Genomic DNA, 27,120 nt, shown 5'->3' on the forward strand with positions numbered 1-27,120 from the left:
GAAACGGACCGGAACAAAACGCGCGAACAACGTAATCGATCGAACGAGCGAACGAACGGATGGATGGATCGGGGTTTCCGGTAATGGGTGCGAATGGGTGCGGATGAGGATTTAAAAATGGATGGATGGCTGGCGTGGCGTGGCGTGGTTTGGCTTGGTTGGGTGGGGGATGCTGCGTTGCCTTGCTTGCTTGTCTTGCCTTGGCTTGCTGGCTTTGCTGGCTTTGCTGGCTTTGCTGGGCTCTGTGGCTGCGGCGTACAGTGCGCGATGGTCGGGTGCGGTGCCTGTGTGTGTGTGCGCGCGCGTACACGCTTGATAGAGGGCGAGAGGGCGTCTACGGCATGGAGCGGAGCTCTGGGCTGGGGCTGGTCTGTATTGCAGTGTATAGTTATAATCCTCTTCATTTTTTTCTTCCTCTTGATGCGCTGGGGTGTGCTGTGCTGTGCTGTGGTGTTGTGTTGTGGGTAATGCAAGGCCATCTTGGTTTTGGTCGGCGTAGTGGATGAAATTTCGTATACTGCCTGAGCATTCGATAGGTGGTTGTTGGTGGATATGTTATCTGAGGTGGAGGTGGTAATGGAGTAGGGCGGGGGGTTGTAGATGGGAAGATGAGAGGGTACGAGAGGACTTGAAAGAGGACGAAGATGTGGCTGGTGAGAATGCGAGAGTGTTGTATGTAAGTACGAAGTTGCGGGTATGCGGCAGGTGAGGAAGTATTTTTGGCTGTGTGGATGCGGTATCATATTAGGAGGGCGAAATAGTCGCCAAAGGTAGATAAAGTTTCCGGGTTGGTGCTGCCGCTTCTTCTTCTTTCCTTCTGTCCGAGTACTTCCACAGCACAACACCTCCCTTCCTTTCACCCTTACTGCTTCCTTCCGCTTTAGTCAGCATTCCGCCTCCGCTCTCCCAACCCCCTCCTATATAAGCTCCTCCAACCCTACCTACCCTCATCACCGCCACCCAAGCCAGCAGGATCCTCGCCGCGACCGTCACGCAGGTCTGGATCCACGTCGCGCCGTTCCTTCTCTTCGCCCGGCTCGGCGGCTCCGTCTTCTCTCTGTCGTACAAGTGAGCATGGCGCTCCTACATGCGTCCATGTCTCTCTCCTGCGCACAAGTTGCTGACAGGGGCAACGGCGATGATGGCGAGTGTTGATGATGATGTTGATGATGAGTGCCACCGCTAGGTATCGCTTGGTCCTGGTCGCCGTCGCGATCATTGCTTGTATCTCCATTGTTCGTGCTGGCGCCTGACACCACAAGACGGGCGCGTGAGGTTTGTGTGTGTGTGTGTGTGTGTGTGTGTGTGTGTGTTTGCCCCTTGGCTACCGACGTTATACATCAGAATTAGCAGGTTGAGACTGCTGTTAGGGTCGTTGGACTTTGCTGCCGTCTAGCTGCTGCATTCAGCGTTCGTTTTATGGAGGACTTGACACCTCCCCCACAAGCATACAAACCACCACACCCACCGCGTGTTGTCCATGCCATCGCCGCGTCGTACAGAGCACGGCAGGGTAGAGCTGTAGTAACGGTCGCAGGAAGAGTGGTTGAATATGCCGCCGCTGCGGAGGACAGTGAGTTAGTTGTTTTACATGTTGTATGTTGGAGGATGTGGGGAAAAGGTTGGGAAGACAGTGATACATACATACATACATACATACATACATACATATATACATGCACATCTGCGCTGTCGTCTAGACACCTACACATCTACAGCCCTCTTGACAACCCATCTCTATCCGCCTCTATCTCTCCTTTTAAACACCCAATACCTACAACTCCCTTCAAACCACTTCATCCCCCCATCTTGTCCACCCCATCGAACCTCTACGAACCCTCCGCCAACGCCCTAAAAGCGCTCAACAAGTCGTCCCTCAAATCCTCCCAGCTCTCCACGCCAACCGAAATGCGCAACAAGCGCGGATCCACCCCGGCATCCGTCATGCGGCGCCACTCGACCAAGCTCTCGACGCCGCCCAAGCTCGTCGCATGGTGGAACAAGCGCAGCTTACTGGGCAAGCACCTCGCGACGTCGGCGTCGCGCATCCACAGCGCGAACACGGGGCCGAAGCCATTGGGCATCTGCTTGCGGAGCCAGGGCGCGTCGGGGGCCTGCAGAGAGGCGTGCTGGACGCGGGCGACAATAGCCTTGACGGCGGGTTCCTCGTCCGAGGACAGCAGGCCGTGGATCCAGGCCACGAGGCGCTCGGCATTGCGGCTCTGGGCGCGGACGCGCAGCTCCAGCGTCCGCAGGCTGCGCACGCCGAGCCAGCCCTCCAGGCTGCCCATCACGCTGCCTAGGAAGACGCGCTCGGCGGCCAGGCCCCAGAACCAGTCTTTGCGCTCCTCTGGCACCGCGAGCACACCGCACAGCATGTCCGAGTGCCCGCCGATGTACTTGGTGCCCGAGTGCATGACGATGTCGGCGCCGAGCGCGAACGGGTCCTGCAACCCCGGCGGCCCAAATGTGCTATCGACGCTGAGGAGGGCGCCGCGCTTGTGGGCGGCGGCCGCAAACGCCGCAATGTCGAACGCCTCGCCCGTCGGGTTCAGCGGCGTCTCCAGGTGCACAATGTCGCCGTTGCCCAGGCCCGCAGCGTCCCAGCTCGCCTCGTCGTGCAGGTCCGCGACCTTTGCGCCGCTGAGCTTGCGGTGCAGCTCCAGCACGCCGTGGCAGCCGTGGTAGCCGCCCAGCGCGTCGTGCCCGATGACGACGACCTTGGGGTTGAAGAAGGTCAGCAGCGCGTGGAAGGCGCTGAGCCCGCTCGTGTACGTCAATGCCCGGCCCTTGAGCAGCTGCGACAGCAGCGCCTCCAGCCGCGTCGTGTTCGGCGCTGAGAGCCGCGAGTAGATCGGCGGGAAGTCTGTCGATGCTGGTTGCGCTTTCGACGGGTCTTCCCACGGCGTCAGCTGCTCCGGGTCGTGCGGGTAGCGGAACGTCGTCGATACGTGCATGGCGGGCGCGACGTCTGCGCTCTTGTTGAGCCAGCTGTCGCCATGGATGGCCACCGTTTCGGGCGCGTAGTCCGCACCCGTGACGGGCTTGGTGTGAGTGGACTCGCTCATTGTCGTCTTCGTCGCACGCGTGCGCTTTTCGGGGTTTGGTGGTGGGTGGGAGTTGAGCAATTGACAGCGTCCGTTTGCTGAATCCTCATGGTTGGTGCTTGGCTTTTGTACCCTAGAGTTGCTTGAAGTGACAAGTCAATATGGCACCACACCTTGACTCACTATCGATGAGTAATCTGCCCCAGTGTTGATGGAATGGCATCGGATACCGATGTTGAAACGCGTGTCTACGTGTTGCCGACGTTCAATTGACAACAGTATTATCAGTTGAAGCATGCAGCGCCAACAACATTTGCTGCACCATCACTATAAAGAAGAATTCGCGAAACCTTATCGGAATCTGATCATCTTGCACAATCTCCCATGAATCTAGAATCATCTGGCCCTACGTCGATGTTTTTTGGAAGCCACCTACCTCAACGTGCGCCATGAATTTCGGGCTATAGCTTAGGATGTTTATTTACCCTACCAGGTGGTGAACTAGGTCGGATCACCATCAGTGTTTATTTCCGATGAAATCGAGCCCCGTGCGTCGGTTGTCACAGTAATCGGTCAAGGCTCGGAAGCGTCGAAGGTCAAGTCATTCAAGTCATACAAGTCACACAGGCAAGGCGAACACACGCAAATGACAGCAGAAATCATTGTTCCATTGGCAGCAAGATCACTGCTTGTCTAACTTGCTCCTTTTTGCACCTCGTCATGCCAACATGTCTCATTATGGGGATCCAAAGTCAACAGTTGGCATCCCCGTCATCTCAACGCCAGGCACGAGCCGCTTACAGCTGGCCGGCCCTGACGATGGCGGGAGCCTTCTTGTACTTGATAGAACCGGAGCCGGAGCCGCAGGCCTCAATGGCCTTGACGACCCTGTAGGACTCGACGTCACCATCGGGAACAGAGCCGAAGACGACGTGCTTGCCGTCGAGCCAGCTGGTGACGACGGTGGTGACGAAGAACTGGGAGCCGTTGCTGTCGTGAAACGGTTAGCTCGAGTCTCGGAACAGCTGATGCGGGGCTACTGCGGGGCAATCCTTACGTGTTGGGGCCAGCGTTAGCCATGGAGAGGAGGAAGGGCTTGGAGTGCTGGAGCTTGAAGTTCTCATCGGCGAACTTCTCGCCGTAGATGGACTTGCCGCCAGTGCCCTGTGAGGCGTGTCAGCGGGTGTCGGCGTGATGACGCAATTGGTAGTGAGGGGCACTTACGTTGCCGCGGGTGAAGTCACCACCCTGGAGCATGAACTGGGGGATCACACGGTGGAACTTGGAGCCGGAGTAGCCGAAGCCCTTCTCGCCGGTGCAGAGAGCACGGAAGTTCTCGGCGGTCCTGGGGACGACATCGTCGAAGAGGTCGAAGTTGATGCGGCCAGCCTGCTCCTTGACGCCACCGGTGGAGGTGACGTTGCCCTTGGAGTCGACCTGGACCTCGGGGCCCCTGCGATGATTGTCAGCGGGCAAAAGTCAGACGGTCGGACGATGGGCGTCCTTACTCCCACTCGCAGTCGAACTGTAGCGGGGTGAGGTTAGCAAGCGGCTCAAGCAGGCATCAACAGCGGGGACAGCGACGTACGTAAACCTTGGTGACCATGTTTGCTGATGAAGCGTGGAAAGTTCTAATGGGAGAGAAGATTGAAGGACGGAAGGATTGTTGTTGGCAGGAGAATCGGAGAGGAGAGAAGAGGCGGGGTGGGGTGGTTTTCAACATGCCCCGCAGCGAAGCCATTGCGTTGCTGACACAATCGGGTTAGCCTGATTCGGAGGGGAAAAACACTTCCCGGCTTCCCTGACACCCGACACCACCAGCGACGCAGCTTTCGCCATTGTCGGCGTCGTCATTGTGGGGCGGGCCTGTGTCTGGCTTCCTTGCTGCTGCTGGGCGTGGGCTGTGCAGAGGAGCTACTACTGCTGTGCCAGCCTGGGAGCCGGGCAAGCTTGGGGGAGGGAGCTGCGAGCTCCTCTGGGCACCAGCTCGGCGTGCAGGAGCCGGCTTTGGGGGGCGGGAGACGTACGATGGGAGAAGTGCAGGTGGATTGGAAGCAATGAGACGGGCGCGAGGGCAAATGCAGCACGATTGAGGCCGTTGCGGGAGCTGTGGAAGCAAGAGAGGGCAGAGAGAGCTGTCTGCAAAATGTCGAAGCACTGACGGCAAGCGTCACGTCACGTGGCCGTCGGGAGCGTTCTGCGGGCCGGGCGAGCGGTGACGCTCAGGAGAAGTGGCCACAGGATGCCACAGGATGCCACTCCATCACGTGACTTTGCCCTCCGCGCGGCTCCCGGGGCTTCGACTCGACCGCCGGTCGCGGCAACGAACTGCCTTGGGGCGCCAAGCCACAGGCCAGCACCACTGGACACTCTCTATCCCCGATCCTCACCACCACGAGCTGCCTCCTGACCACATCGCCCTCGAAGCCACGAGCCAGCATGGATTTCAACAGCCTCAAGGACCAGGTCAGCAACCTGACTCTCTACGACATCAAGGCCGGCGTGCGCAAGGTCCAGAATGGTGAGCCTGGCCTATCCCCGTACCCCGGCCCAAAGCCCTTGATGGCTGATGTGCGCGACAGCCGTCATGAACTACACCGAGATGGAGGCCAAGGTGCGCGAGGCCACAAACAACGAGCCATGGTCAGTCCTCCACGTCCCCGGCCAACCACTCAACTAACTCGGCCCAGGGGAGCATCGTCTACGATCATGCAGGAGATCGCAAACGGCACCTACAACTAGTCAGTCTCCCCCCGACACGACCTCGCGCTCGCCAGTGCTAAATGATGTTCCAGCCAGCTGCTCAACGAGATTATGCCCATGATCTACAGACGCTTCACCGAAAAGGCTGCCGAGGAATGGCGGCAGATCTACAAGGTAGGGCTCGCGACATCTTGACACCTGGAGTTGATGCTGACTGCAGCCAGGCCCTCCAACTCCTTGAATTCCTCATCAAAAACGGTTCCGAGCGCGTCATCGACGATGCACGATCCCACCTCTCCCTCCTCAAGATGCTGCGCCAGTTCCACTACATCGACCAGAACGGCAAGGACCAGGGCATCAACGTGCGCAACCGATCCAAGGAGCTCGCCGAGCTGCTGAGCGACGTCGAGCGCATTCGTGCTGAGCGCAAAAAGGCCCGCGCCACGCGCAACAAATACACCGGTGTGGAAGGTGGCGCGGGACTTGGCTTCTCGAGCGGCAGTGGCGGCAGGTACAGCGGCTTCGGCAGCGAAAACGCCGGCTACGGTGCCTACAGCGGAGGCGTATACGGTGACGGAGGAGGTTTCGGAGGCGAGGCGGACAGCGGATTCAGCGGAGCCACGCAATCCCGCCGGGACCGTTTCGAGGAGTACGACGAGTACGACGAGGGCGCCGTTGCCGCGCCCGGCAGGAGGGTGGCAGACCAGCCCAGGGCCGGCACCAGGCGAGAGACGGGCAGCGCCGCCGCGGTCAAGAAGCCAGAGCCGCCCAAGCCCAAAGAGCCCGAGGTTGACCTCTTCTCCTTTGACGAGCCTGCTCCGAGCACGTCCGCCTCGAACGGCAAGGCGCCCGCCACGAGCTCCGCGGCCGATGACTTTGGCGCCCTGCAATCCGGCGGCGCCGACGATGACGACTTTGACGACTTCCAGGCGGCGCCCGCGCCTGCTCCCGCGCCGGCCGCGGCGGCCGTCAAGCCCCCAACCGCCTCAGCCTTTGGTATGACCTCGCCGACATCACCAACAATGACGCAGTTCGCGGCGCCGCAGCCGCGGTCGGGCGCGCAGGCCAACAGCATGAACGACCTGTTTGCGACCATCTCGCCGCCGCCCAGCGGCACCAGCACGGCGCGCGGTACGCCCGCCGCCAGCATGTCGGCCTTCTCGCCACCGCCGGCACAGAAGCCAATGAGCACGGGCTTTGCGCCCACGCAGCCCAACTACTTCACGAGCGTGCCGGCGGGGCCGCCACAGCAGGGCTCAGCGGCCAGCACGCCGGGAGGCGTCTTGTCGCCACACCGCACGGGCACGGGCAGCATCAGCAGCTTGAACAGCTTGGGCGGGGGCAAGAAGCCGGCGGCGGGCGGCGACGCGTTCGCGGGCCTGCTGTCGGGCGTCAGCGGGCCGAAGAGGACAAACTCGACGCCTCAGCAGAAAGTGACGATGGCGGAGATGGCCAAGCAGAAGACCAGCTCGGGGCTGTGGGGCGCGCCGTCGCCGACTACGGCGGGGCCGCCGGGGGGTGCGGCGTCGGCGGGGGGCGCGCCCAAGGCGAGCACGGGCAGCAGTGGGCTGGATGATTTGCTGGGTTAGGTGATGGGTGGTTGTTGTTGTTGGTGGTGGGGTGGTGCTGGTGTTGGTGCTGGTGCTGGGGAGATGGATGCTTGCATGCTTGATGTATAATGGATGAGATGAAGGATGTAGGCATGAATGGCATGGTATGGCATGGCGAGGCGAGGTATGGCAAGGCATGAAGCGGGGCCAAGCTGTGAGGCGTATGACTGGTTGACTGGGCAGGCAGTGACGGAGACGAGGGATGAAAGACGAGGGTACATAAGAGCGAGCGAAAGTCCGCTGCCCTCCCCTCCCAGCCTTCTTCCTCGCCCCAGCAAGCAGCCCACGCGTCCAACAAAACGCGCCACGCTCCAGTAGCCCTTCCTGCCTACACACCTACCAGCCTACCCAACAAACCCACCGATACACCTACATATTCACGTACTTTTTGCCGCATACCTACCTACGCCAGGTAAGATAAAGATGAAGCGCGCGTTTGAGCTTGGGCAGAGCTTGCGCGGTTTTAGTGTTGGCTGTCGGTTGGTCTGTTGGTGTGAATATGTTGTAGGCAATTTAGCGATGCTTTGTTGAGTTGGGTTGGGGTTGAGTGTGGGTTTTGGTGGTTTGTTTGGGGGGGTGGTGTTGGGTTGGGGAGAAGGAGTTAGAGAGGATAGGAAAGGAAGGACGTATTTCCTGTCTTTGTGGTTGCTTGATTTCGTTGGGATATGGATATTTTAGGTTTAGTTGTGGAGAGGGGGGAGGGGGGTAGGAGGTGGGGAGGGAGTTGAATCTGGACGTGGGGAGGGTCTGGTGATTTTATAGAGGTACGGTTTACTACTGTTCTAAAACATTTAAATTCGGATAACTTGGTATATGCCTTTATACCTTTTGTCCGCGGAGGTACGGGGCGGGCTTGATATTAAATTTTCGATTTATTCTCTAGCACGGAAGGGGCTTGTGAGTGGTTTAAATAAGTTTATATACTCGTGCTTTAAATAAGTATGTGTATTCGTGCTTCTGTTACGTTGATCGTGAAAGTGGAGAGCGGAGGTGTTGAGCTGAGGTGAGCTTACGAATAACCCTGCAGATTTTGGCACCAAAATAATGTATGATGCTAGCTAAAGCCACAACATATGCAGGTGCCCGAGTATCTGGTAGACCCTCTCAATTGATATGGTTCCCTGCACTGTGGCTTGTTCTCCTCGCCAGGAATCAGCCACTGTTGCGTCACTGCTGCTGCGGGTAAGACGAGCGCGATAACCAACGTGGTATGCTTACCTCGTGGCGGGATGCAGTGCTCAGCTTGAGAAGTTTAGCCTTGTGAGAAATGTATACAGATGTCTGTTGTACTGCATTGATATTTGTAGTGTACATATGCTGTGCATCGAGAGTGCACCACCAGCGATGCCTACACTTTTAACAGTAGGCCATTACGAGATTCAGCACCGAAACATGGCGTGGATTAACAGACCTTATAGCAGAGCGCCAGAGCACCAGAGCGCGCGCCGGAGCGCCGGAGCGCCATGCCGCAGAATTCCGGGCACGCGCGCATGTGAAATGCTGTCACATGGAAGCTCAGCTACTTATTATGGCTGTCCGCCACTATACTTACCATCCCCAGTAACACGCAATGCCCCGCGTATATACTCCATCCGACGTTTCCGATCCTGGCCTTGGTTCGTTAACTTAATGCATTTCACTTATTTTCTGGGTTAGTGTTGCAACTTCGTAAGATTCTCGGAAATCGGCGTTCCGGTTTAGGGTTGTGCGGCTTATAGGTGCTTCCTGATTCTTTGCTGAAGGGGTTTACCTTACCGATGACAGGATGGTGAACAGTGCCTCCTTTATCTGCCTGCTGTTTGCTCTAGAGTTTCTTTCATAGACCATGAGGCTGGTTGCTGTAGCAGTGCTTGTACGTAGTACTTTTTCCGACTCGCTCTCGAGGTTAGCGAAGACTTGTAAGAAGTTTTGTGTGGTGATGGTATCTGGTTATGTTTTCTGATAGGCAAGGTATCCTGCAATGTGGCTTGCTCTCCTCGCTACGTATCAGCCACTGATGCATCACTGTGGGCAGGACGAGTTTAGCAACCAATTCCTACCTCGTGACAGAGCCCGTATATCGGGCTAGCCAGCTGAGTTCAAAGTTTCAGCCTTGCGGACAACATATATAAGCGCGTTGTGCGAGGTCATTGCTTGTGATACGTGCTTCTCCTTCACATTCCACTGCACTCAGAATAGTTCTCAAAGAAATGCCCTCAGCTTCCGAAGGTAACTGTTATACTACAAAGAGATACATATACAAGAGACTGACATGTTTTAGACCAAGTCTCATGGCAAAGTGCTTTTTGGGGTCTTGCCACGCTTGCACTGTGCGTCATGACACAAAAATCCGGACGCGTCCTATGCTTTCCCAACAGCCTGCGTATCTACCTACGGAGCTCACCCATCATCTGCGCTGCCGATACGCTAGACGTAATAACGCAGATTGTCGTCGCACTTTGCCAACGAACAGGGCGTTCTCAAGCAGCACAAGTAATCGTAGTATGGAAGTTTGCAGACAACAACGAGAAAGAGAAAGCAGCCCTTCAGAAACTCAAGGACAATTTGTTGTTGCGGTTTTTATTATTCGTCTTCGGAGTTCTACTGCCAACCGTAAAAGTGTTCGGTATGCGCGGTGTTCCGTGGACACAGGCCTGGGCGGGAATGTACTTCGCTTCATACGTGGTCACGGAAGCGCTGCTCCTCCTACAGGGATGGTATGGATCAGTTCCAGCCCAGTCGCCAGGCAGTGGCCAGTTACCACAAACTACAGGCCTGGTGATCGGGTTCCTCGCGAGTTTCGGACAGGTGGCTCTATCCTTTTGGGAGTGTTTTCGGCTGATAAAGTACTCACACTCAAGATACCCAAGCGTTAAGACACTCGTTCTTGTAATCTCATTTTTTATGTGGTTTTTATTATTTATCAGACTCCGCCTTATGGTCATGGCTCATAAGTTACGACGATGGACGACGCTATGCGGGCTTACCTTCTTGATTGATGGTTTTGCTATATTTGGCTCGGGAATGTTGCCGTTTCCTAGTGTTTACTTTATGGCGGTCACTTGGTTCTTGGTTCCATTTATCTTGCTTACAGCTGTGGCAGAGTTTCTAGCAGGCTTTACTACTATCCGCAAGACGTTGTTGTTACTTGAGAAGGCTTCTGAAGATGAAGGATTTCAAGTTTTGGTCAGACTCCACGCCGCAGTCACTGCCTTCTTTTTCTTCACAATAGGGTTGTCTATTCTTTGGTTTCGCTTCTGCTACGATCCAACTAGAACTTTAAAGCCTGGTTGGACAAACAAACTTGGATAACTCAGAAGAGCATCCAATTGTCTCAAACATCAACTATCATAGGAAAGATTTCCGTTGATGTAGAGAAGAAGGTTTTTACAAACACTGTCTTTCATTTATATCTGCCGTAGCGTTAACATGTTTTCTAGACGAATATACAAAGGCAAATCCATAGGCAAATAGCGTCTACAGACCGCAAATAGAATATCCTCTCCCTCAGCTAACCAATAATGAAATCCTCACACATCCTGAACTAGCTACAGCATACAAGGCAGATACCAGCTTCCGACCCTTAAAAAGACGTTTAACAATCTACTCACCTCCGGTGATGGCCTCATATCTTTCACATAACCTCACTCCATCATCCATGCATCGTAGCGCAGGCGAACTTATTGTGAGCAGTAAAGCAGACAAAGCTTGACTCAACGGGCATGAAAGGTGAGCAAACTACACAAACCCAGCCTGTTGGTATATCTCCACAAAAAGTGACAGTCCTACCTATAGCAGCAACAATCCACACAGCACCCTCACTACGTCCTACTCTCGCCGCCTGGACCTAACTAGTCCACCACTGCACCAGCCGCACCACCGCACCACAACCCAACATCTCCCACCTCCCCTCCCCAACCCCAATCCCAACCCCCAAAACCAGCAAAAAGAACCAACAGCCCTAACCGCAAAAGAAGACGCGCAAATCCACCTACCTACCCACCTACCTCCTTTTGGATAGACACAGTACCCGGCAGCCTAGCCCGCGAGCGATGGCACCTTTCGCGAAGTCCACCCGGCGCGAAGCAGCAGAGTGCGTCTGTTTGGACGGCCTTTTTGTCCTGCTACGCTGATATTGGTACAGGGCCGCGGGCACGGGAGGTTGTGCTTGCTGGGCGTGGGTGCGGAGTGTGGCCGTTGTGGGGATGCTGGGTGGTGGGAGCCAGATTGAGAAGGTAACGAGCGGGAGAGGTCCATGGGCTGCTTGGGAGCGGGTTGGAGCCATTGGAGGGAGGCGGAGCGCCGCGGGATACCGGTTGGTTGGTAGCTGTCTAGGGTGCTATGATATCGCGCCGGAGGGCCTTGCGGGTGCAGATCGCAGGGGTATCGAGCGTCGAGTAGATGGGTTTCTCGCTTCGCTTTCGCTTCGCGTGGTCGTGCCGAGATACCTGTTCATGTTAAGACTCACAGCAAGCGGCCCGAAGATTCGGCTGATGGCAAAAGTTGTGGTGTTCATGTTTCGTTTCGATTGCTACTTGTTCAAGTAGTGCTTCCCCATATGAACCTAGCGACCAATGCACGTCGCCTTTTCCCACGAAAAAGAACCAAGGAAACCCCGAAGCCGAAAACGATTTTACATGACAACACCGGAGTTGCTGGCAATACGCTGCGAGGGCTGTCAGTACGGGGATTTTAACGCGGTTTTGGATGTGCGGGACTACTCACGGGCCAGAGCTCAGCAGCCTCCTTGGCAACGGGGCCGGTGATGGCAGAGCCCTTCATCTCACCCTTGGGGTTGACGATCTGTAGAAAACCGCTGTTAGCTTCCTGTTCCTTCCATTGTACTGCGGCGCATCCTTCGCCTTCCCGCCAGCTCCAACGCTCCGCGTGTCCGGGGTCCACTTACGACACCAGCGTTGTCCTCGAAGTAGAGGTAGATGCCGTCGCCTCTCCTCCAGGGCTTGCTCTGGCGGACAATGACGGCGGGCATGACCTTCTTCCTCAGCTCAGGCTTTCCCTTCTTGACAGTGGCCATGACCATGTCGCCAGCACCACCGGCCGGGAGACGGTTGAGGCGCGCGCCAATGCCCTTGACGGAGATGATGTACAGGTTCCTGGCGCCGGAGTTGTCGCAGCAGTTCATGACGGCTCCGCTGTTCAGTCGCTGTTAGTCTGACGTTCCGTCTTCGAGCGTATTTCCCTTGCGGCTGAGGGGGGTGGGTTTGTTCGAGGTTCGGGGGTCCTGGATTCATGCCGGGCGAGCGTGCTCCGCGGGGGCTACGTACACAGGGAGACCGAGGGTCATCTTAAGCTTGTTGCCGGTGGCGGCGCGACTGCGAAAAGTCAGCTCTACGGGTCCTCAATGCAGCCTTCTCTTCTCCACGCCCATGTGCGACCGTATGCGTCGGCGCACCGGCGTCTCCCTGGCAGCAACGTACCCTCTCTTGGATGCCATCTCGACGGATTATTCGGCTGGTAAAGGACGTGGGTCTGGGATGGGTGCTTCGTCGCGGGTATTGTCGTCTCGTCGGCCGTCGTGCGATATCGAAAAAGTCGCTTCGTCAAGCGGTGCGGCCGGCACTCGCTTAATCTGTTTCGCCGACGCGCTAGCCGAATGGGTGCAGCTTCTGCCCTCAGGAACCACGACGCCCAACACCACCGACATTGCCATCGTCGCTAATCGGTTATTGCAGCAATGTCGTTTGAGGAGAAGCTGATCTCTGTCCCCGCTGTCGATCCCATCTTTGGCTGGAGCCGAAATCTACGGTCCTTCCGATTAGGATCATCGAGCAAACGAATAGTGACAGTCCCTATGGCCGCAGAGTCGCCATAACGCGCCTCACATGCACAAAGCAAGGCCACTTCCATATGATGTCTTCGGTAGGCTCTTGCTCAAACTTTAACTTCGTGGATACGAGGTCTTTGTGGTACCTCCGCAGCCGACCTTTCTTCCCCATCTCACCAAAACACATGTGAAAATCAATGGCGCGCAGTTCATCATCCGTCATCCAGCCCATCATCATCATTTAACACTCAACCATCCACCGCCCCCAATCCCAACATTCTCACGCCATGGCAATGATCCTCCGCAGCAATGAGGCGTCGTCAGCTTACTCAACCATCGTTACATCACAATTGTACATCCGACTGCACATACCCGATGCTACAGTCTCTACGGCTTGGTCCAAGCCTTGTGGCCTTCTCAAATTTGTGTCATCACAAGAGATGGGATTCAAACCTTGGCATCCAGCTTGGAAATCGTGCAAACCAGAGTTGGTGCTTCAGCTCGAGATACAAGCTTTGGATCGTACACTGTAGGGTCGTCACGGATGTGGGCGTATCTTCGGATCGGGGGTGCGCGACAGGGGCATGTGAGAGCGTAGATGAAGCTTTGATGAGCTTCCAGAACGTGCTCCAGGCCACTGACCTCCCGATGTGCACTTGCTGAAGTGTCTCGAACGTACGTAGTAGTCCGCTTGAGCACGTGTCTATATCTCCGCCCCCGTATCTTACGAGCGCAGCTATACCAGATGTCGCCGTGGTGGTACTAGTGGTGGCTTGCGCAAGACCGTTAGAGACCCGTGAGCGAGAAGATCACACAGCCTCGGCGATGCAGATCTGCGGAACGGACCTCGATGTCTCTGCCATCCAGTCGGGAGCTGAGGCTCGGAAAAAGCAATGAGACGAAGAGGAAATTATTTCCTTTCTTGTCATCCACTGGGCACCTACTGTTTACCATTGTCCCGCCGTAGGTAGTCAGCACTTCATAGTCCCTTGCGCATACCGGCAGATCCCGCGTCCCTTGCCTTGTGAAATGTTAGTTGTTTACGGATAGCTCCACCCAAAAATGCAGAACCAACGCAGATTCCAGAGGCTGAACCGTCGCCGGTTCTGAAACTAGCGTTGAAAATAGAGTGAATCTCTGCGGACACCACGGGGATGCTCGTGCGCGTGTTGCGTGTGCCTTCCCGCCCGCAAGCTAGTCGGCGTGGAGATATAATCCTGCCGGGTTCTGCACCAATGACAGCCGGGATTGGTACCTGGAGCGTTTATCCTTTGGTGCAGAACCCATGAACATGTGCATCGGCTGGTCCCTTGGCTAGGACATGCCTCCGCTCCGCTAGCTTCTCCTTGCATCGGCTTTCCCGGTCTAGTCAACGGACAGGACGTACCTAGACATGTCAGGGCAGAATAGGGTAGTGTGTCGCAAACCGTTCCTCCGATCTTCAAACGGCGCCAAAGGCCCAAAGGACAAACGTGCTCCGTCGATGGGCATGTCGGTACTGCTACCCAGCTCACAACTCGTATAATGTATTTCCCTTCCTACTTTCCAAGGTCTCGTGCCTTCTACCAGAGCAGCCAAGTACAGCGACTTTTTGGGTTTAAGCTTTCATTAGGCGGTACGGCGCATCAACTGCAAGTTTCTAGAACATTTCATACGAATGCCAAGGTCGACGACGGCTGCGTGGCTGGCGTGGCCGGTGATGGTGGACGATCTCTAGATAATCGCGCAGGGCGTCCACGATCAGCGGAAGATCAGAATATCCACCCCATGGAGGAAGCACGTGGAAGTACCACGCTGCAGACGACTTCCCCAGACGTCTTTTTGAGTTGAATTTAAGGAGCACACGAGATACGTTGCACAGCCACAGCATGTCGGTCGAATCAAGCAGATAAGCTCAGGAGAAAGTGGTGCAGCAGATAGATAAGCTCTTGTATAGCGAGGCCGGGGCGCTTGGATGATCCCGGTCGGGCAGCGTCAGAGGTCTCTGTAACCACCATTTGCGGCAAGGATCTCTACGCTAGGCATCGTGGCGCGTCGTTAGCAAAGCTAAGCAGCCGACGACAGTCGTCTTCCCCGGCCGACAGCTTTGAAGGTTGGGCACTAAGACGGATGCAGATCGTGACGTGCGAGAGCCTTTTTGAGGACACATGGTGCGGTTAGAAATAGCATCAGGCTCCACTGGTGCCGTCGAGTAACGTCTCGTGTCGCGCGCGGCTCGAGCTCCAACGGGGGAACCTCGTATCGTAGGGCAAGCCACGAAATCTGGCGGAAAGGACAAGTCGACAAAAAAGCACTGGGGCGGGGCTGGGACGAGGCACGAGAAGCGGGTGAGGATGGCCCCATATGGGTTGCGGGGGGGGGAGAGAGGTAGATTTTATAACGATGTGCAAGGCCTGTAACGACGGGCGACAGGTGCGACGTGAGTGGTGCGGCAGCAAGCCACCGAACCAGTCGGTCCACAAATAGAACGGTCTGCCATTTGCGCCTCAGCCCTCAGCCCAAAGCGCGCGACGCGTCACTAACAATGGGGACCGGGCTGCGACGAGGAATGCGTGCGGGCGCGTGAGAGCGGTGAGGGAGGGAGAGGCCAGAGGGAGAGGCCGAGAGGGAGGTCGGATAGGTGTCGAGTCGGTCGGGGGTGTCGAGGAGAGTGGGGACTTTCCATGTCCGGAGACGGGGGTTGACGACGACGGGCAGCAACGACAACAGTCAACGGTACTACAACTTGGCCGTTGAAACAGGAGAGGATTGGGTGATATTGGAATGCGAGCCAGCAATTCCAACAGATTGTGCAGCCAAATTGCAATCTGCGAGGCGAGTAGAGACTGGAGAGAGTCGCAAAGGTGCCCCTCTTACGCACGTCTCTCATCTCCCGTCCCGCCCTCGCTCATTCGCCGCCGTGGGCGCTGCGCGGTACCTGCGGACCCTGGCTTAAGTTTAGGGATTCGGTGCCCTGACAGCACCAGGAGCAGCAGCACCAGCAGAGCAGCACCAGCAGAGCAGCACCAGCAGAGAGCAGCACCAGCACCAGCTGCCAGCCAACCCAGCTAGCAGCCAAGCCCTCTCCCCGGCACGCGGTACGATAACGGGTGCACCATCACACACTTTTGCTTCTGCCTCTGCCTTTCCCCGTCACCTCTCCCGACTCCCCTCGTCCACTCCCACACCCGACCTCGCCGCTTCCCTCACCGACTTCCGCCCCGCTGTCGCATGCGACGACCAACCGCCCCGCCAACCCCCGTTGCGACCCTCTCACGAACTCCCTCACCCACCCTGTCAACATGACGACCGAAGACGGCTCTCAGCAAGCCGCCAAGTCGCTCAGCAAGACGAGCAAATGGCGCAAGGTCTTCAACACCGAAGAGGCCAACGCCGAAAAGGCCGAGAAGAAGAAGATGATGGAGGCCGACGTCCTCGAGTTCCTCAAGCCCTCGTCCAGCCACGGCGGCTCGCCCAGGGCTCCTCGCATAGACGTAGCTGCCGCGCAGCGATGGCCTGGCGCCGCCGACTTTCTGACCAGAGCCGCTGCCTCGAATCCCCAGTCAACCTCGACCTCGCCCGTCCCCTCCTCGATGCGTTCGGCCGGCGAAAGGCCCTCGCGGCCCCGCTCCAAGTCATTGGCTGTCGGCTTCATAAACACTGCTCCGGAGATCATTGGCGAGGGCGGCGACGAGGCTGAAGAGCCTCCCATAGACATTTCCAGGCGGCGTGTTGCGAGGGCTCGGGCAGCAAAGGAAGGGCGCAAGGTTGAGGAGAGAGACTTGGGCCGCGCGACCACCGTCTCTCATAGACATGAGCGGTCCGAGTACGCTAAGAGAGCTCACACCTCCTGGGCACAAATGTCGCCCTCGTTCCAGCAGCGTTTCAGCCGCCCGAAATCTCCGCCCCCGGCCCAACCTCCACCGTCTCGTGATCAGTCCGAGCCGGACATTGAGGATGAGCCTAACAAGAACACTTTCCGTCGCGGATCAGGGCCGTCTGGGGCAGGAGAGCAGAGTGCCCTGAACCCTAATAGAGATCACCCTGATCCCCACGCGGGCCAACGCAAGCGGAGCCAGACCGGCCCGTCGGAGATGGCACCCGACTCCAATGACAGCTCAGCATTCCGCCTGCCCGAGTTAGAGAAGGTGGCATCGGAAGATTCAGTGCTTGAAATGAACGATGAGCTGAGCCGCTACCTGGCCGCCGAGCCCACCGATCCCGACTCTTTCTCGGCCCGCGTCCAGCACCAGATGAACTCGGATGAGGGCAAGGCCCTGCATGAAGGCGCCGCACATACAAGTGCGTCTCCAGAGGCTGATCCTGCGGCGCCAATCTCAAGCTCGAGCGCGTTTGATGTTGGATCTCCTCACTCAATATCGTCTAACTCGAATGCCTCCGCAAGGGCGCCCCACGATCAAGGCGGCTACTCCACCAAAGACCCTTACCAAACGAACCCCTTCGTTGATCCTAGCGCTGATAAGAGGCACTCTCATTCTTCTTCAGGTGGCCACCTCACCTTTCCGAGCTCGCACAACAGCCCCACCGACACGGCTCCCTCACGCTCGCTGCGCGACCTTGACAGGAGCCCCTTCACTTCTCCTCCGCCCACCAACCGCAACCTCCTTCCAGGTTCCCCTCAGCCACCCCCTCACCCCGCCTCTCCCGGTGTCTTCAGTCCTGAGGCACGCACTCCAACCCAACAAGACTTTGACGGCGGCGTCAAATCACCTCCGATCGGCTTGAAGCCCTCTGCCTTCCCACAGCACCCAATGAAATCACCATTGGCCGTCGACATCCCCAAGCAGCCTGCGCGCTCGCCAGGCCCAGATATTGCGCCATGGAGCACCACATCCTCTCACCGCGACAACCTTGCGGCTGCTGGCGATGCTGCATTCGACGACTTTGCTGAGCGGGTGACACACATGAGGGGTATCTTCCGGCTGACGGCTGAGATTGAGAAGCCCATGTTCCAATACACACCACTGCAGTGGATAAGGGCAGCTCAATGGTGGTTCCTGAAAGGCCGCGCCGGTCTGGAAATCCTGATCAGGAACAGGCCGAGGAGCGCGGATGGCAGCTACCAGCCCGGCGAGCAGAAGTTGGCCCAGGCCCACGTCGACCTCGCAAAGGCTTGGTGGATCCTGGCGGAGATGACCAACGAACACCCCGGCGTGAAGAATTTTGGTAACGTCCCTTCGCAGGCAGATGCGGCCACTAAAGCCGGCGATGAGGAGATGGCACAATTCTGGGAGGCTCAGGAAGCCGCCATGGGTAGCTTGAAGGGTCTATTGATCTCTGTTCAGCGGAACCAGGTCATGCCCCCAGAGTCATCTCTTATTCAAGGACAGGATCAGAACATCTGGGTGAAATATCCTACCTTCGCGCTTGATGCGCAGACCGTTCTTGCTGGCAAGGCTCGTGGTCTTGTCATGGATGAGTCAAAGCGCCAGATCAGTCCTCGTGCAGTGATGCCACTCAGCGACACAAAGGATGACTTCTGTTACGGCCGGATGTTTGTCACCGTTTCGGTCACCACCGATGAAGAAGATGGCGACAGTGTCGCCCTTCCTTGCGTCCTTTCGATCATGCGACCCCGCAACGACTGGCAGGTCAAGGTCGGTATCTGCAGCCAGAGTGAACTCCTCACCGTCAGCATTCAAGGTGACCCCAAGAAGGGCTGTACCTGGGATGATGTCAAATGGAAGAGCAATGGCCGTGGCCTGACCGTTCGCTTGCCGCGTGGCTTCACGCTCAGTCTGGATCTGAACGAGAAGGACTACAAGCAGCTTTGGGGCATCTGCGAATACACTCGCACCGTCGAAGCCAGTCTCCAGCCTCGCGAGAACGAGGCGCTGTTGCACGAGGTCACCCTCAAAGACCTTCAGTATAGGGACCCAGAGAACCCCGCCTTGTTCGGTAACGAGCGTTTGAAGCGTAGCAGGGTGCGCGTCTTCGAGAAAACGGTAACCCTCAACGAGGGCACTGGACAACGAAAGTTCCACCGCGGCTACAGGCTGCTTCTGATCACCAGCCCCAAGAGCAAGACTCTCAGCAGCGTCAGCCACGAGTTCACTGGTCAGCGCCCATTGGTGTTCGAGTTTAAGGGCGATCCTGCGGACGAGAACACCCCTCTCATGGTTTTGCGACTCAAGGAGGGCAAGAAGAAGACATGCTCCGCGTACTTGACGTTCCACGAAGGCAAGGAACGTGTGCAGCTCTTCCAATTCCTCAACGGCCTCATGGTCGGTCAAGACGAGATGTGCTGGGCGCAGTTGCCCTTGACCGGCTACCGGGTGGAGCAGCTTGGCATGAAGGACGTCTGGCAACAGGGCCATGATATTGTCAAGAAGCTGCGCTGGCAGGATGTCAAGGTGATGAACGCGGATCCAGAAGATGCCGAGAGCGAGCTTCCGGACGTGATGCTCTCCGAGAACCTGCGCGTTGTCTGTAGGCACTCTTGCGGTTCGGTGACCGACCGGATGAACTTTGGTAAGTACTACCTCGCGCCCAATGCCAATCGTGAGAGCACACGTCTGATAACTGTCGCTATGTAGGTCCTAGTGAGATGCTTGTCCGTCTTGACAACAGCGGCGGGCCGGAACTTCACATGCTTCGTTTACCACAGGAAGACGCGACAGCCGCCGTCGATGCCAAGCGTGCTGAGGCTCACCTTCCAGACGCAGTCAGCGATCTGCTGCGTACCGTCAAGACATCTCCCTCTGTCCGCACCTACAGTTTCCCCTCCCTCAAAGGTCAGTGGCTTGTTGTGCACTAACACTCGATCCTTGCTGACACGTTCCCCAGAACTTCACCAATTCCAGACCGCTGTGACCGGCTTCCGTGTCCAATTCGATGGTATCGCCTCTAGCTTCGCCATCTCCCGCCGCCGCATGGTTGTGCCCATCTACAAGCGGTGGGAAGCATCGCAGGTGCGCGTGCAACTTGTCATACAGGAGAACGTCTGTCAGCTGCTTGCCTTCTTTGAAGACTTTTCGCACGCCGATTCGATGAACTTCCAGCTCAAGTCAATGGATGTTTTCGAGAAGGTGGAGCTCAAGGGAAGCAAGGGCGAGAAGGGCCGCTTCGGCCTCAAGCTAGTCGACGCCAAGTTTGCGCTGCCGCGCGAGAAGAGAAAGGACGAAGAAGGACTCAAGGACGACTACGACGTCATGAGGCGCAGGTTTGCGTGCTTGGACATGCCCGACTACCCCGGCGAGCACGACGACATCACTCTCGGATTCGAAAACGAGGCCGGTAAGTTTGCAGTTCTCGCTACTGATGTCCTACGCTCCAAAGCCGCGTCTTTCCTCCCTCGTTTATGTCAAAGGGGAGGGAGGGCGCGGCTTTTTTCGCGTCTGGGAGGTGGAGACCTTGTTTGCTGACGATGACGTGTGAATTACAGACCGCGACCGCTTCGCCGAAAACTTGCCTGCTGCAACTCAGCTATCGCGCCTGATCTCGTTCAAGCGCAAGATCTGAGCGCGTGCGGTCGTCGTGGCTTTCCTTGACGTTGGCCTTTTCTTTTTTCTCTCTTTTGACGCTCCAGGGAGCACGCCAGATCATGCCTCGAGAGACCTTGGGCCTTTGCATACCTGCTGTTTACGTTTTACCATCTCGAGCTGTGCCTCCGCGCTAATGGGATCATATGCATACCGTTTCACGCCTTTTAGCTGATGTCCTTACCTCCTCACGGCCAGATATACAACGCTCCGAGGATGCAATTACGAGACACTGTTCATTGCGTTGGATTGGTCTCGACTCGATGCGACACTTTATATCAAACAACGCTTCGACTGCAACATCTCCTCCCTTCAGCTGCTGCGTCTAAACGGATTGATTGCTTGGGCCTACTTTGCTCTATTCCTCCACCACGCACTCGCTTTAATGAACGTACGGCCAGGCGGCTTTTTTCTTCCCTCTTCTCTCTCCTCTTTTCGTCGGGACCTGCTCCACTACAGATTGCGTTTCTCCCTCTCTTCTTTTTTTTCCTTTTGTCGCGGGCTGGGATACCTACATGGGCATTTTTTTGTTGCTTGGTTTTTTTTTTTTTTTTTTTTTTTTTTTTTTTTTTTTTTTATGCGCGCTCTCCAGACTCTCGCACTCTGCACTGCATTGCCTGCTGCTGCTGCATGCATCGTCGCCGCCGCCGTCGTCTTTCCCATCTCCAAACGGGGTTTCTCTATGTCAGTTGCTGCGGCTCTTTGCGTTTGTCAATTTTTTTCGCGGCGCCTGCCGCGCCGTGCCGTGTTCCTGGCTCCTGGTCCCTGGGCGGGTCGCGTGCATGCGGCTCGGCTCGGCTCGGCTCGGCTCGATGGGTAGTGCGGGCGGTGCGCGAGGCGGGCGGTTCGCTTCCTCGCTGCTGCTGTTGTTTCTGTTGTCGGGTTTCTGGGTCTCTCTCGTCTCTCATCGTCGTCGTCGTCGTCTTCCCTTTTGCTATAGTTTCAGGCACGGAGTTCGGCTTGCTTTGCTTGCTGGCTGGCATTGCTTCTTCTTCGCCTTCTGTTGCTTGCATCATCCATGGCCGGCTCAAGCTTCGGGCGCGGGGCGTGCAGACTCATGCCCCCTTGGCTGCGGTGCGGCGGGCAAAAGTCGCTGCTGCTCTGGTGCTGGTGTGCATGGCGCGGTTGAGATTGATTGATTGATTGGACTGCCTGGCTAAGTGGCTGTGGTGGAAGGGAAGCCGTATGGGATGGGATGGGACGGGATGGATGGATGGATAGGTGGTGGAGGCAATGCTGCTGCTACTACTGCTGCGCGCAGCTCAGATCAGCGCAGTGCAGTGAGGTGGAGGTGGTGGAGGTGCAGATAGAAAGTACGGAGGCAGGTAGTTAATGCAGGCATGATGGATGCGACTAGCCCTTGGTGTGTATATGGTGTGTGCGTTTGCTTGGCTTGTGGTGGGGTGCAGGACCCGTCGTTGGAGATTGCCGAAAGGAGCCTAGCGCACACGCGCGCGTGGACAGACGACGGACGGATCCGCTCACTCGTCAAAGCCAAAAGAGCGTCAAGCTGGCTGTCAGCATTTAGCTAGCATCCCGGATGCACATGGCACATGGCATAGACGGGTTCTCCTTGCCGCACTCCCGCACTCCCGCGCGCGCTCCCGCTGATCGGCGTGCGAAGGATGAAGGATGCGCTACTGTAGGCTGCTGCCTGCTGCCTGGACGGTTGGCTGCGAGTCTGGGTTTGCGTCTGTGCGACGGCACCGTGGGCGGCGGCGGTGGCGGTCGTTGACTTGGGTGCTTAGGCGGGACACCGCTGTGGTGGGGTGGCTGTGTAGGTGGTAGGTTGGTGTTCGCGGTTTGCTCTTTTTCTACCTCTCGACTGACTTTCTGACTTTCTGACCCCGTCTTCTCTCTCTCTCTCTTTTATTCCATCTCTCCCACCACCTGCCACCTACCATACACCTATCCATCCGCTACGCCCACGCCCACTCCGCCGACGACAACAATGCCAACCACAACCACAACCACATCACCCACACTCGCGACCCTCCCAGCAGACATCCTCCTCCTGCTCCCCGCCCACCTCGCCACCATAGAAGACCACCTCGCCCTCAGCGCCACGAGCCGCCGTCTCCGCGCCGCGCTCGCCCACACCTCGCCCCGCGCCCTGCTGCGCCTGTGCGCCGCGTCGTCAAGCGTCTTTTTTCGCCCCGCGCCGGGGCTGCTGGTTGCGGCTTGTGCGGGGGAGCTGGCGGCCTGGGCGGCGCAAACGCCTACCCGAGCACACGATCTCCGGAATGCGTTTCGGGGCGGGATGGAAGGGCTGCTAGAGCTGTGCGTGGCCGTCTGCGGCCTCAGCATGGAGCGCATACGCTGGGTGGCGGGGCTGCGCTTCGGTGTCCTTAACATTGTAGGCGATCTCGTCGACAAGTGCGTCGGCGCGCAATGGTACACGACGCCGCGGTTCTGGAACGGCGGGGTCAGCGACGCGTGGACGCTGCACGCCGAGCCCAGCGCCACAGTGCTGCACATGGCGGTGTACGGCAGCCTGTTCGGGGGCGCTTTAATACGGGCCATTATCCACGGGACGCCCGTCCCCGCCTCCGCGGCCCTCGACGCCCGCCTCGACTACATCAAGTACTGCGTCCCGGACTGGGCGTGCTTCGCCACGCAGAACAGAGCGTGGGGCGCCGTCGACAGAAGCCCGCTCCCCCGCCGCAGAGTCGATCCCGTGGGCCCGTATGCGGATGGCGCGGACGCCGTCTGTGGCACTGAGACGCACCAGCTTGCGCTCGCGCATCTGCTGCGCAGTCGGCGCTGGCGCGGCGAGTGGAGCGTCCGTGTGCGTACGGCTTTGCAAGGCGGTGTCCCTTGGGAGCGGACGAAGAAGCCGCTGTCCTGGCGGCAGCTGCTGTGGGAGCAGGCGGTGGTGTGGGGACGGGGGCTGGAAGGGCTGGCGTTTTTGGCGGGGGAGGAGGGGGCGGGGAAAGAAAGAGAGCAAGGAGTGAGCGAGGCGGATAAAGCGTGGTTGCGCGAGGTGCGCGCGGGGATCAGCCGTCTAGAGCGGGAGCCGGAGAGAGCCGTCGTCGGGCGCCAGGTTACGTGGGAGCAGTGGCCGTGGCTGGCGGGCGATTTGGCGGTTTGCACGAGTGGCTATGTCTGTGGGACGTAGTGGGTGGGCGGGCAGGTGGACCGGGGGGTGGAGGCGGGGAGGGATGTAAGGGTATGAAGAGGAGAGGGGAGGGAGCGTAAGGGGAGAGAGAGGAGGGGAGGGTAAAGGGAGGGAGGGTAAGGGTATGGGAGGGGTGGAGCGGTAGTGCCAAACCCCAACGATAAACCCTTATAAAAGTCTTGTGCGTGTTGGTGCCTTGCGATCCCAGAGGACTACCAGCGCGTCAAGTGCCATGGAATTGGTGAAATTAATGCAGGACTCGAGATCCAAGCGTGGGGGCGAAGGGGCTGGAAAAGCAAGTACTCTGCTATTAACGCGGACACGGAATCGTAACTCACTAGGTAGGTAGCATGAAGGAGGCTGAACCGGAAAGGTGGTGGTCAGTAGCACTGATGGTCAGCGGTGGTGAATACGAGTATGCGATGGTGGCGGCGTTCGTTGTCGTTGCTGCGAGTGTACAACCGTTATCACTTAGGCGACTTCTCGGCTTCTTGGGGGTTTCTTTCCTGAGATGTGTCGTGAGGCGCGAGAGCCTGGCCATTCCTTCCGGTCTCGTGTTCCAGTGAAGATTCTCGCGCAATTCGCAGTCACGACTCACGAGGGAGGATTGCTGGGTTGGGACGTTGCTGGTGGGCGGGCGGATGCTTGTGTTGGGTGTCGGAAGCTATGTGCGGTGCTTTTTTATGACGAGTAGGCGTTGTGCGGTGGGGTTGTGGGGTGAGCGGCTGGGGTAAAGATACTACCTGCTTTTACTGGTAAGTCTAGTATGCAAATGCGCCCTGGAGTGGGCGGTGAGTAGGGCAGGTGGATGGATAGATCTTTTTACCTGATTGGATCAGAGTGTGGGTTTGTGAAGTTTAACTAGATGTTCAAAGGACACGTTTTGTGCCGCTCGTCGGTGGTATGGCGATGTAAGAGTTGAAGGTTATAGAACGGAACAAAGCAGAAGATGCGCAGCCCAATCGAAGAATAAAGACGCTATATGCACTGTGGGCTCACTTCCTTGCAGAAGTTACTAGAAATAAATCAACAAGAAGAATAAAACTAGAGAAGCAGGCCCATAGCTCACTGATCACTCACTTCGCAATTATTTCTCCTTTCTTTGCTCCACCTGCCTATCATCCGTCTCCAAATCCTAGCGCATATAAACGATCCTCTTGCCCTTGTTCTTCTCTATTGTGACGTCCCAGCCCTTGCCGACCAACAGGCGTTGTCGCGCCAGGTTCGCATAGTCGCACAGCATGTACACGCTGCTCCACGCAAAGCGGGAGCTAGCGAACTAGGCTGTAGGAGGAGACTGAAGAGCGTAGTTGTGGCCTGGTGCCCTTTCGAGGCGTCGGTGTCGGTGTCGGATTTGTCAGCCGTGATTGCGGTTAAAATGGGCGTGTCGTCTTCGGAGCGCTTGCGTTTGCTGCCTATTTTGCGCAGGGGAGCTGACGCCGAGGGTTAGGGAGGAGCAGTAGTCTGAGCAGCCTGAACAGGGGACGCCGTGCGTGCTGCTGAACTTGGGATGGGCGAAGATATGAGATTGTGTGTATCCACAGCACACTTCCTTCTGTAGTCATCGCTTGTTAGCGCTACTATTTGTCGTCTTACGGCGCTGGTGCCCGACAGCTCGGAGCGCAGACAATACCGCCCACCACCGCTGCCACGGCCACGGCCACATTGTCCATGATCTGCTGTGCAGCCGTCTTCCAGCTGCTGACCGCATCTAAAACGCAACCTTCGCACGCTCTCTTGAAACCCAGTGAGTCCATACCACACACTCTCATTATCCATAACCTGATGGGCTGAGCGGTCGTCTTCCAACGCTGCACCAGCTGCCAGACCCCAATGTCCTTTCTTCAACAGGATGCTCAACAAGTTTTCCGCACCTGCTTGACGTTCCACGAAAATAAGAGTCCTGTGGTAGCAATTAGTATCGCACAAGCTTGAACATCTTCGGGGCTGGGAGTACATACCTTGCTTCTCTATCTTTATCGTAAAGCTCTCTAAGGATTTCCATCAGACAATGAACCTGGTTTCCCCTTCTCTGAACTCAACGATTTGTGTGGTCTTGGAAGCAGTGTTCTGTGTGGTACTGGTCAGTGAGTCGTGGTGGTGTGGAGAGCGAATGGGATGTGCTTACGACGACTTGCCGCACCGGCGTGCGCTCCCTACTCTGTCTCTTCGCGCTTGATATATGGCATGGTGTTGTTGGTCGTGGTCGTGCTGTCACAGATGTTTTCCGTATTGGCAAACGTCGTCACGGTGAGCTTGTAGTATATGACCAGGACGTACTAGCGGTACTGAGGCTTCTTGGGCTTCAAAGAGGTCTTCTGGGACCTGTGTCCGCTGCTGGGCAGCTGGTGATGTGACCGATAGGTGGCAAGCCCGTGTTGGGATAGACAGGCGGGGGAGGTGCGGGCCTGTAAGGGGTGCCCTGTAGGGCCAGAGTTGTTCTGAGAACGGCCCCAGCTCAGACGAACACGAGAGTTGCAGATGGGGCAACCCTGCATTTTGTTGATGGAGTTGTGGCCCACTGTCTTCCAGGCTATAGCCCGCGTATTAGACGCGGTGTTCGCACTCCCTCTTGAAACTCGGTTATTTATACCATGGTGATGTTGTGACGTAGTCACGTAGGTCTAACTGTTGCTGAAGATGGGTCTGCCGTTGAGCGAAGAAAGGATTTCGGTGGGTTTGCTGAAGCGGTTTACCTGAGAGAGCGTGAGAGCTCTGAAGAGTTGTGTAGGCTTGTTTCGAGTGGTCATGAAAACGTTCAAGTGCGTGTGAGGGATAACATGGTGACAGACCTGGAGATCTTCTTGGGGGCGTCAGCTCATGTTGTAACTTGAAGTCTGGTGTCTTTTTAGGCAGTTATGGATGAGCGAAGGGCATAGTCATCGAACGATTCATACCTGCTTAAGGATGATATGATCCAATAGGTCTGGAGATGCTTGCGACGTAATGGTGTTGTGAAGTGCCGAAGTGGTTGGAGGCTGCCGCGTTGTCCGCTGGAGCTTGTCATTAAGTTGTGTTGTCGGCAGGATTGCAGCGCGACGTTGACGGGGAAAAGGCTGCGCACCAGACAAAGTTGGATAGGAAAAGGTGCTCGAATAGCAAACCCCCGTGCATGCGGTGAAAGCGGCGCGTGGCCGAACTGAAGCCCCGTGGACTTGGAACTTCTACATCGCATCTCACAGACAATCCAGTTTAGCAAACAACAACACCAACGCGAACACCACAGCTCACAAAGACCAACCCCCAAACCCACAACACACGCCCCCACCTCGCCTCTCAATCAGCCAAAATGAGCTGCATTTCCTTCAAGAGGATCCTCCAGTTCCTCTGCGTACTCGGCGACCCCGAGTGCGTCCCACCCCGCCCCATCGTACCTCAAAATGCCCGCTGACGGTTG

General features: G+C 57.0%; 9 protein-coding genes across 9 annotated transcripts; 5 read left to right on the forward strand and 4 right to left on the reverse strand.

Annotated features, from left to right (window-relative positions):
- Positions 1-1,621: 1,621 nt before the first annotated feature.
- On the reverse strand, positions 1,622-3,269 carry K452DRAFT_285215 (uncharacterized protein). Its single transcript, XM_033540073.1, has one exon. It carries the CDS (start codon positions 3,066-3,068, stop codon positions 1,830-1,832), a length of 1,239 nt encoding a protein of 412 aa, XP_033399722.1. The 5' UTR covers positions 3,069-3,269; the 3' UTR covers positions 1,622-1,829.
- Positions 3,270-3,694: 425 nt separating this feature from the next.
- Positions 3,695-4,750, reverse strand: K452DRAFT_285216 (uncharacterized protein). The gene is made up of 5 exons (XM_033540074.1): positions 4,636-4,750; positions 4,556-4,572; positions 4,272-4,500; positions 4,105-4,211; positions 3,695-4,037 (listed from the first exon to the last, which is right to left on the reverse strand). Exons 1-5 carry the CDS (start codon positions 4,651-4,653, stop codon positions 3,845-3,847), a joined length of 564 nt encoding a protein of 187 aa, XP_033399723.1. The 5' UTR covers positions 4,654-4,750; the 3' UTR covers positions 3,695-3,844.
- Positions 4,751-5,486: 736 nt separating this feature from the next.
- K452DRAFT_223287 (uncharacterized protein) lies at positions 5,487-7,339 on the forward strand (the record flags this gene model as incomplete). Its single annotated transcript, XM_033536608.1, has 5 exons — positions 5,487-5,568; positions 5,630-5,690; positions 5,738-5,788; positions 5,843-5,924; positions 5,975-7,339. The coding sequence occupies 5 exons, from the start codon at positions 5,487-5,489 to the stop codon at positions 7,337-7,339; spliced, it is 1,641 nt and encodes a 546-aa protein (XP_033399724.1).
- A 2,337-nt stretch (positions 7,340-9,676) lies between these two features.
- On the forward strand, positions 9,677-10,651 carry K452DRAFT_345438 (uncharacterized protein; the record flags this gene model as incomplete). The annotated part of the gene is made up of 1 exon (XM_033545454.1): positions 9,677-10,651. One exon carries the CDS (start codon positions 9,677-9,679, stop codon positions 10,649-10,651), a length of 975 nt encoding a protein of 324 aa, XP_033399725.1.
- Positions 10,652-11,845: 1,194 nt separating this feature from the next.
- K452DRAFT_285220 (uncharacterized protein) lies at positions 11,846-12,821 on the reverse strand. Its single transcript, XM_033540075.1, has 5 exons — positions 12,778-12,821; positions 12,625-12,672; positions 12,246-12,492; positions 12,065-12,142; positions 11,846-12,005 (listed from the first exon to the last, which is right to left on the reverse strand). The coding sequence occupies exons 1-5, from the start codon at positions 12,792-12,794 to the stop codon at positions 11,973-11,975; spliced, it is 423 nt and encodes a 140-aa protein (XP_033399726.1). The 5' UTR covers positions 12,795-12,821; the 3' UTR covers positions 11,846-11,972.
- A 3,701-nt stretch (positions 12,822-16,522) lies between these two features.
- Positions 16,523-20,585, forward strand: K452DRAFT_223714 (uncharacterized protein; the record flags this gene model as incomplete). Its single annotated transcript, XM_033536639.1, has 4 exons — positions 16,523-19,595; positions 19,661-19,858; positions 19,911-20,360; positions 20,509-20,585. The coding sequence occupies 4 exons, from the start codon at positions 16,523-16,525 to the stop codon at positions 20,583-20,585; spliced, it is 3,798 nt and encodes a 1,265-aa protein (XP_033399727.1).
- A 97-nt stretch (positions 20,586-20,682) lies between these two features.
- On the forward strand, positions 20,683-21,963 carry K452DRAFT_151516 (uncharacterized protein). The gene has a single exon (XM_033535536.1). The coding sequence runs from the start codon at positions 20,780-20,782 to the stop codon at positions 21,746-21,748; it is 969 nt and encodes a 322-aa protein (XP_033399728.1). The 5' UTR covers positions 20,683-20,779; the 3' UTR covers positions 21,749-21,963.
- A 329-nt stretch (positions 21,964-22,292) lies between these two features.
- K452DRAFT_285224 (uncharacterized protein) lies at positions 22,293-23,752 on the forward strand. Its single transcript, XM_033540076.1, has 2 exons — positions 22,293-22,393; positions 22,450-23,752. The coding sequence occupies exon 2, from the start codon at positions 22,557-22,559 to the stop codon at positions 23,721-23,723; it is 1,167 nt and encodes a 388-aa protein (XP_033399729.1). The 5' UTR covers positions 22,293-22,393; positions 22,450-22,556; the 3' UTR covers positions 23,724-23,752.
- A 1,063-nt stretch (positions 23,753-24,815) lies between these two features.
- Positions 24,816-26,233, reverse strand: K452DRAFT_345447 (uncharacterized protein). The gene is made up of 5 exons (XM_033545455.1): positions 26,004-26,233; positions 25,884-25,934; positions 25,741-25,803; positions 25,685-25,714; positions 24,816-25,626 (listed from the first exon to the last, which is right to left on the reverse strand). The coding sequence occupies exons 1-5, from the start codon at positions 26,219-26,221 to the stop codon at positions 25,170-25,172; spliced, it is 819 nt and encodes a 272-aa protein (XP_033399730.1). The 5' UTR covers positions 26,222-26,233; the 3' UTR covers positions 24,816-25,169.
- Positions 26,234-27,120: the final 887 nt, after the last annotated feature.

This window comes from Aplosporella prunicola (assembly GCF_010093885.1).
Source record: "Aplosporella prunicola CBS 121167 unplaced genomic scaffold K452scaffold_7, whole genome shotgun sequence".
In the NCBI taxonomy this organism is placed as follows: Eukaryota; Fungi; Ascomycota; class Dothideomycetes; order Botryosphaeriales; family Aplosporellaceae; genus Aplosporella; species Aplosporella prunicola.

What these genes read in the sequence shown, in the direction of transcription:
- K452DRAFT_285215 (XM_033540073.1), bottom strand. Translation starts at nt 3,068, where the DNA reads ATGAGCGAGTCCACTCACACCAAGCCCGTCACGGGTGCGGACTACGCG.
- K452DRAFT_285216 (XM_033540074.1), bottom strand. An exon ending in GTGACTTCACCCGCGGCAAC is followed by an intron (nt 4,212 to 4,271) that starts GTAAGTGCCCCT and finishes CACGCCTCACAG; the next exon opens with GGCACTGGCGGCAAGTCCAT. An exon ending in GCTAACGCTGGCCCCAACAC is followed by an intron (nt 4,038 to 4,104) that starts GTAAGGATTGCC and finishes GTTTCACGACAG; the next exon opens with CAACGGCTCCCAGTTCTTCG.
- K452DRAFT_285220 (XM_033540075.1), bottom strand. An exon ending in ATGACCCTCGGTCTCCCTGT is followed by an intron (nt 12,493 to 12,624) that starts GTACGTAGCCCC and finishes GCGACTGAACAG; the next exon opens with CGGAGCCGTCATGAACTGCT. An exon ending in TCGAGGACAACGCTGGTGTC is followed by an intron (nt 12,143 to 12,245) that starts GTAAGTGGACCC and finishes GGTTTTCTACAG; the next exon opens with ATCGTCAACCCCAAGGGTGA.
- K452DRAFT_151516 (XM_033535536.1), top strand. Translation starts at nt 20,780, where the DNA reads ATGTCCTTACCTCCTCACGGCCAGATATACAACGCTCCGAGGATGCAA.
- K452DRAFT_285224 (XM_033540076.1), top strand. Translation starts at nt 22,557, where the DNA reads ATGCCAACCACAACCACAACCACATCACCCACACTCGCGACCCTCCCA.
- K452DRAFT_345447 (XM_033545455.1), bottom strand. Translation starts at nt 26,221, where the DNA reads ATGCAGGGTTGCCCCATCTGCAACTCTCGTGTTCGTCTGAGCTGGGGC. An exon ending in AAGAAGCCTCAGTACCGCTA is followed by an intron (nt 25,935 to 26,003) that starts GTACGTCCTGGT and finishes CATCTGTGACAG; the next exon opens with CACGACCACGACCAACAACA. An exon ending in ATCAAGCGCGAAGAGACAGA is followed by an intron (nt 25,804 to 25,883) that starts GTAGGGAGCGCA and finishes CTCACTGACCAG; the next exon opens with TACCACACAGAACACTGCTT.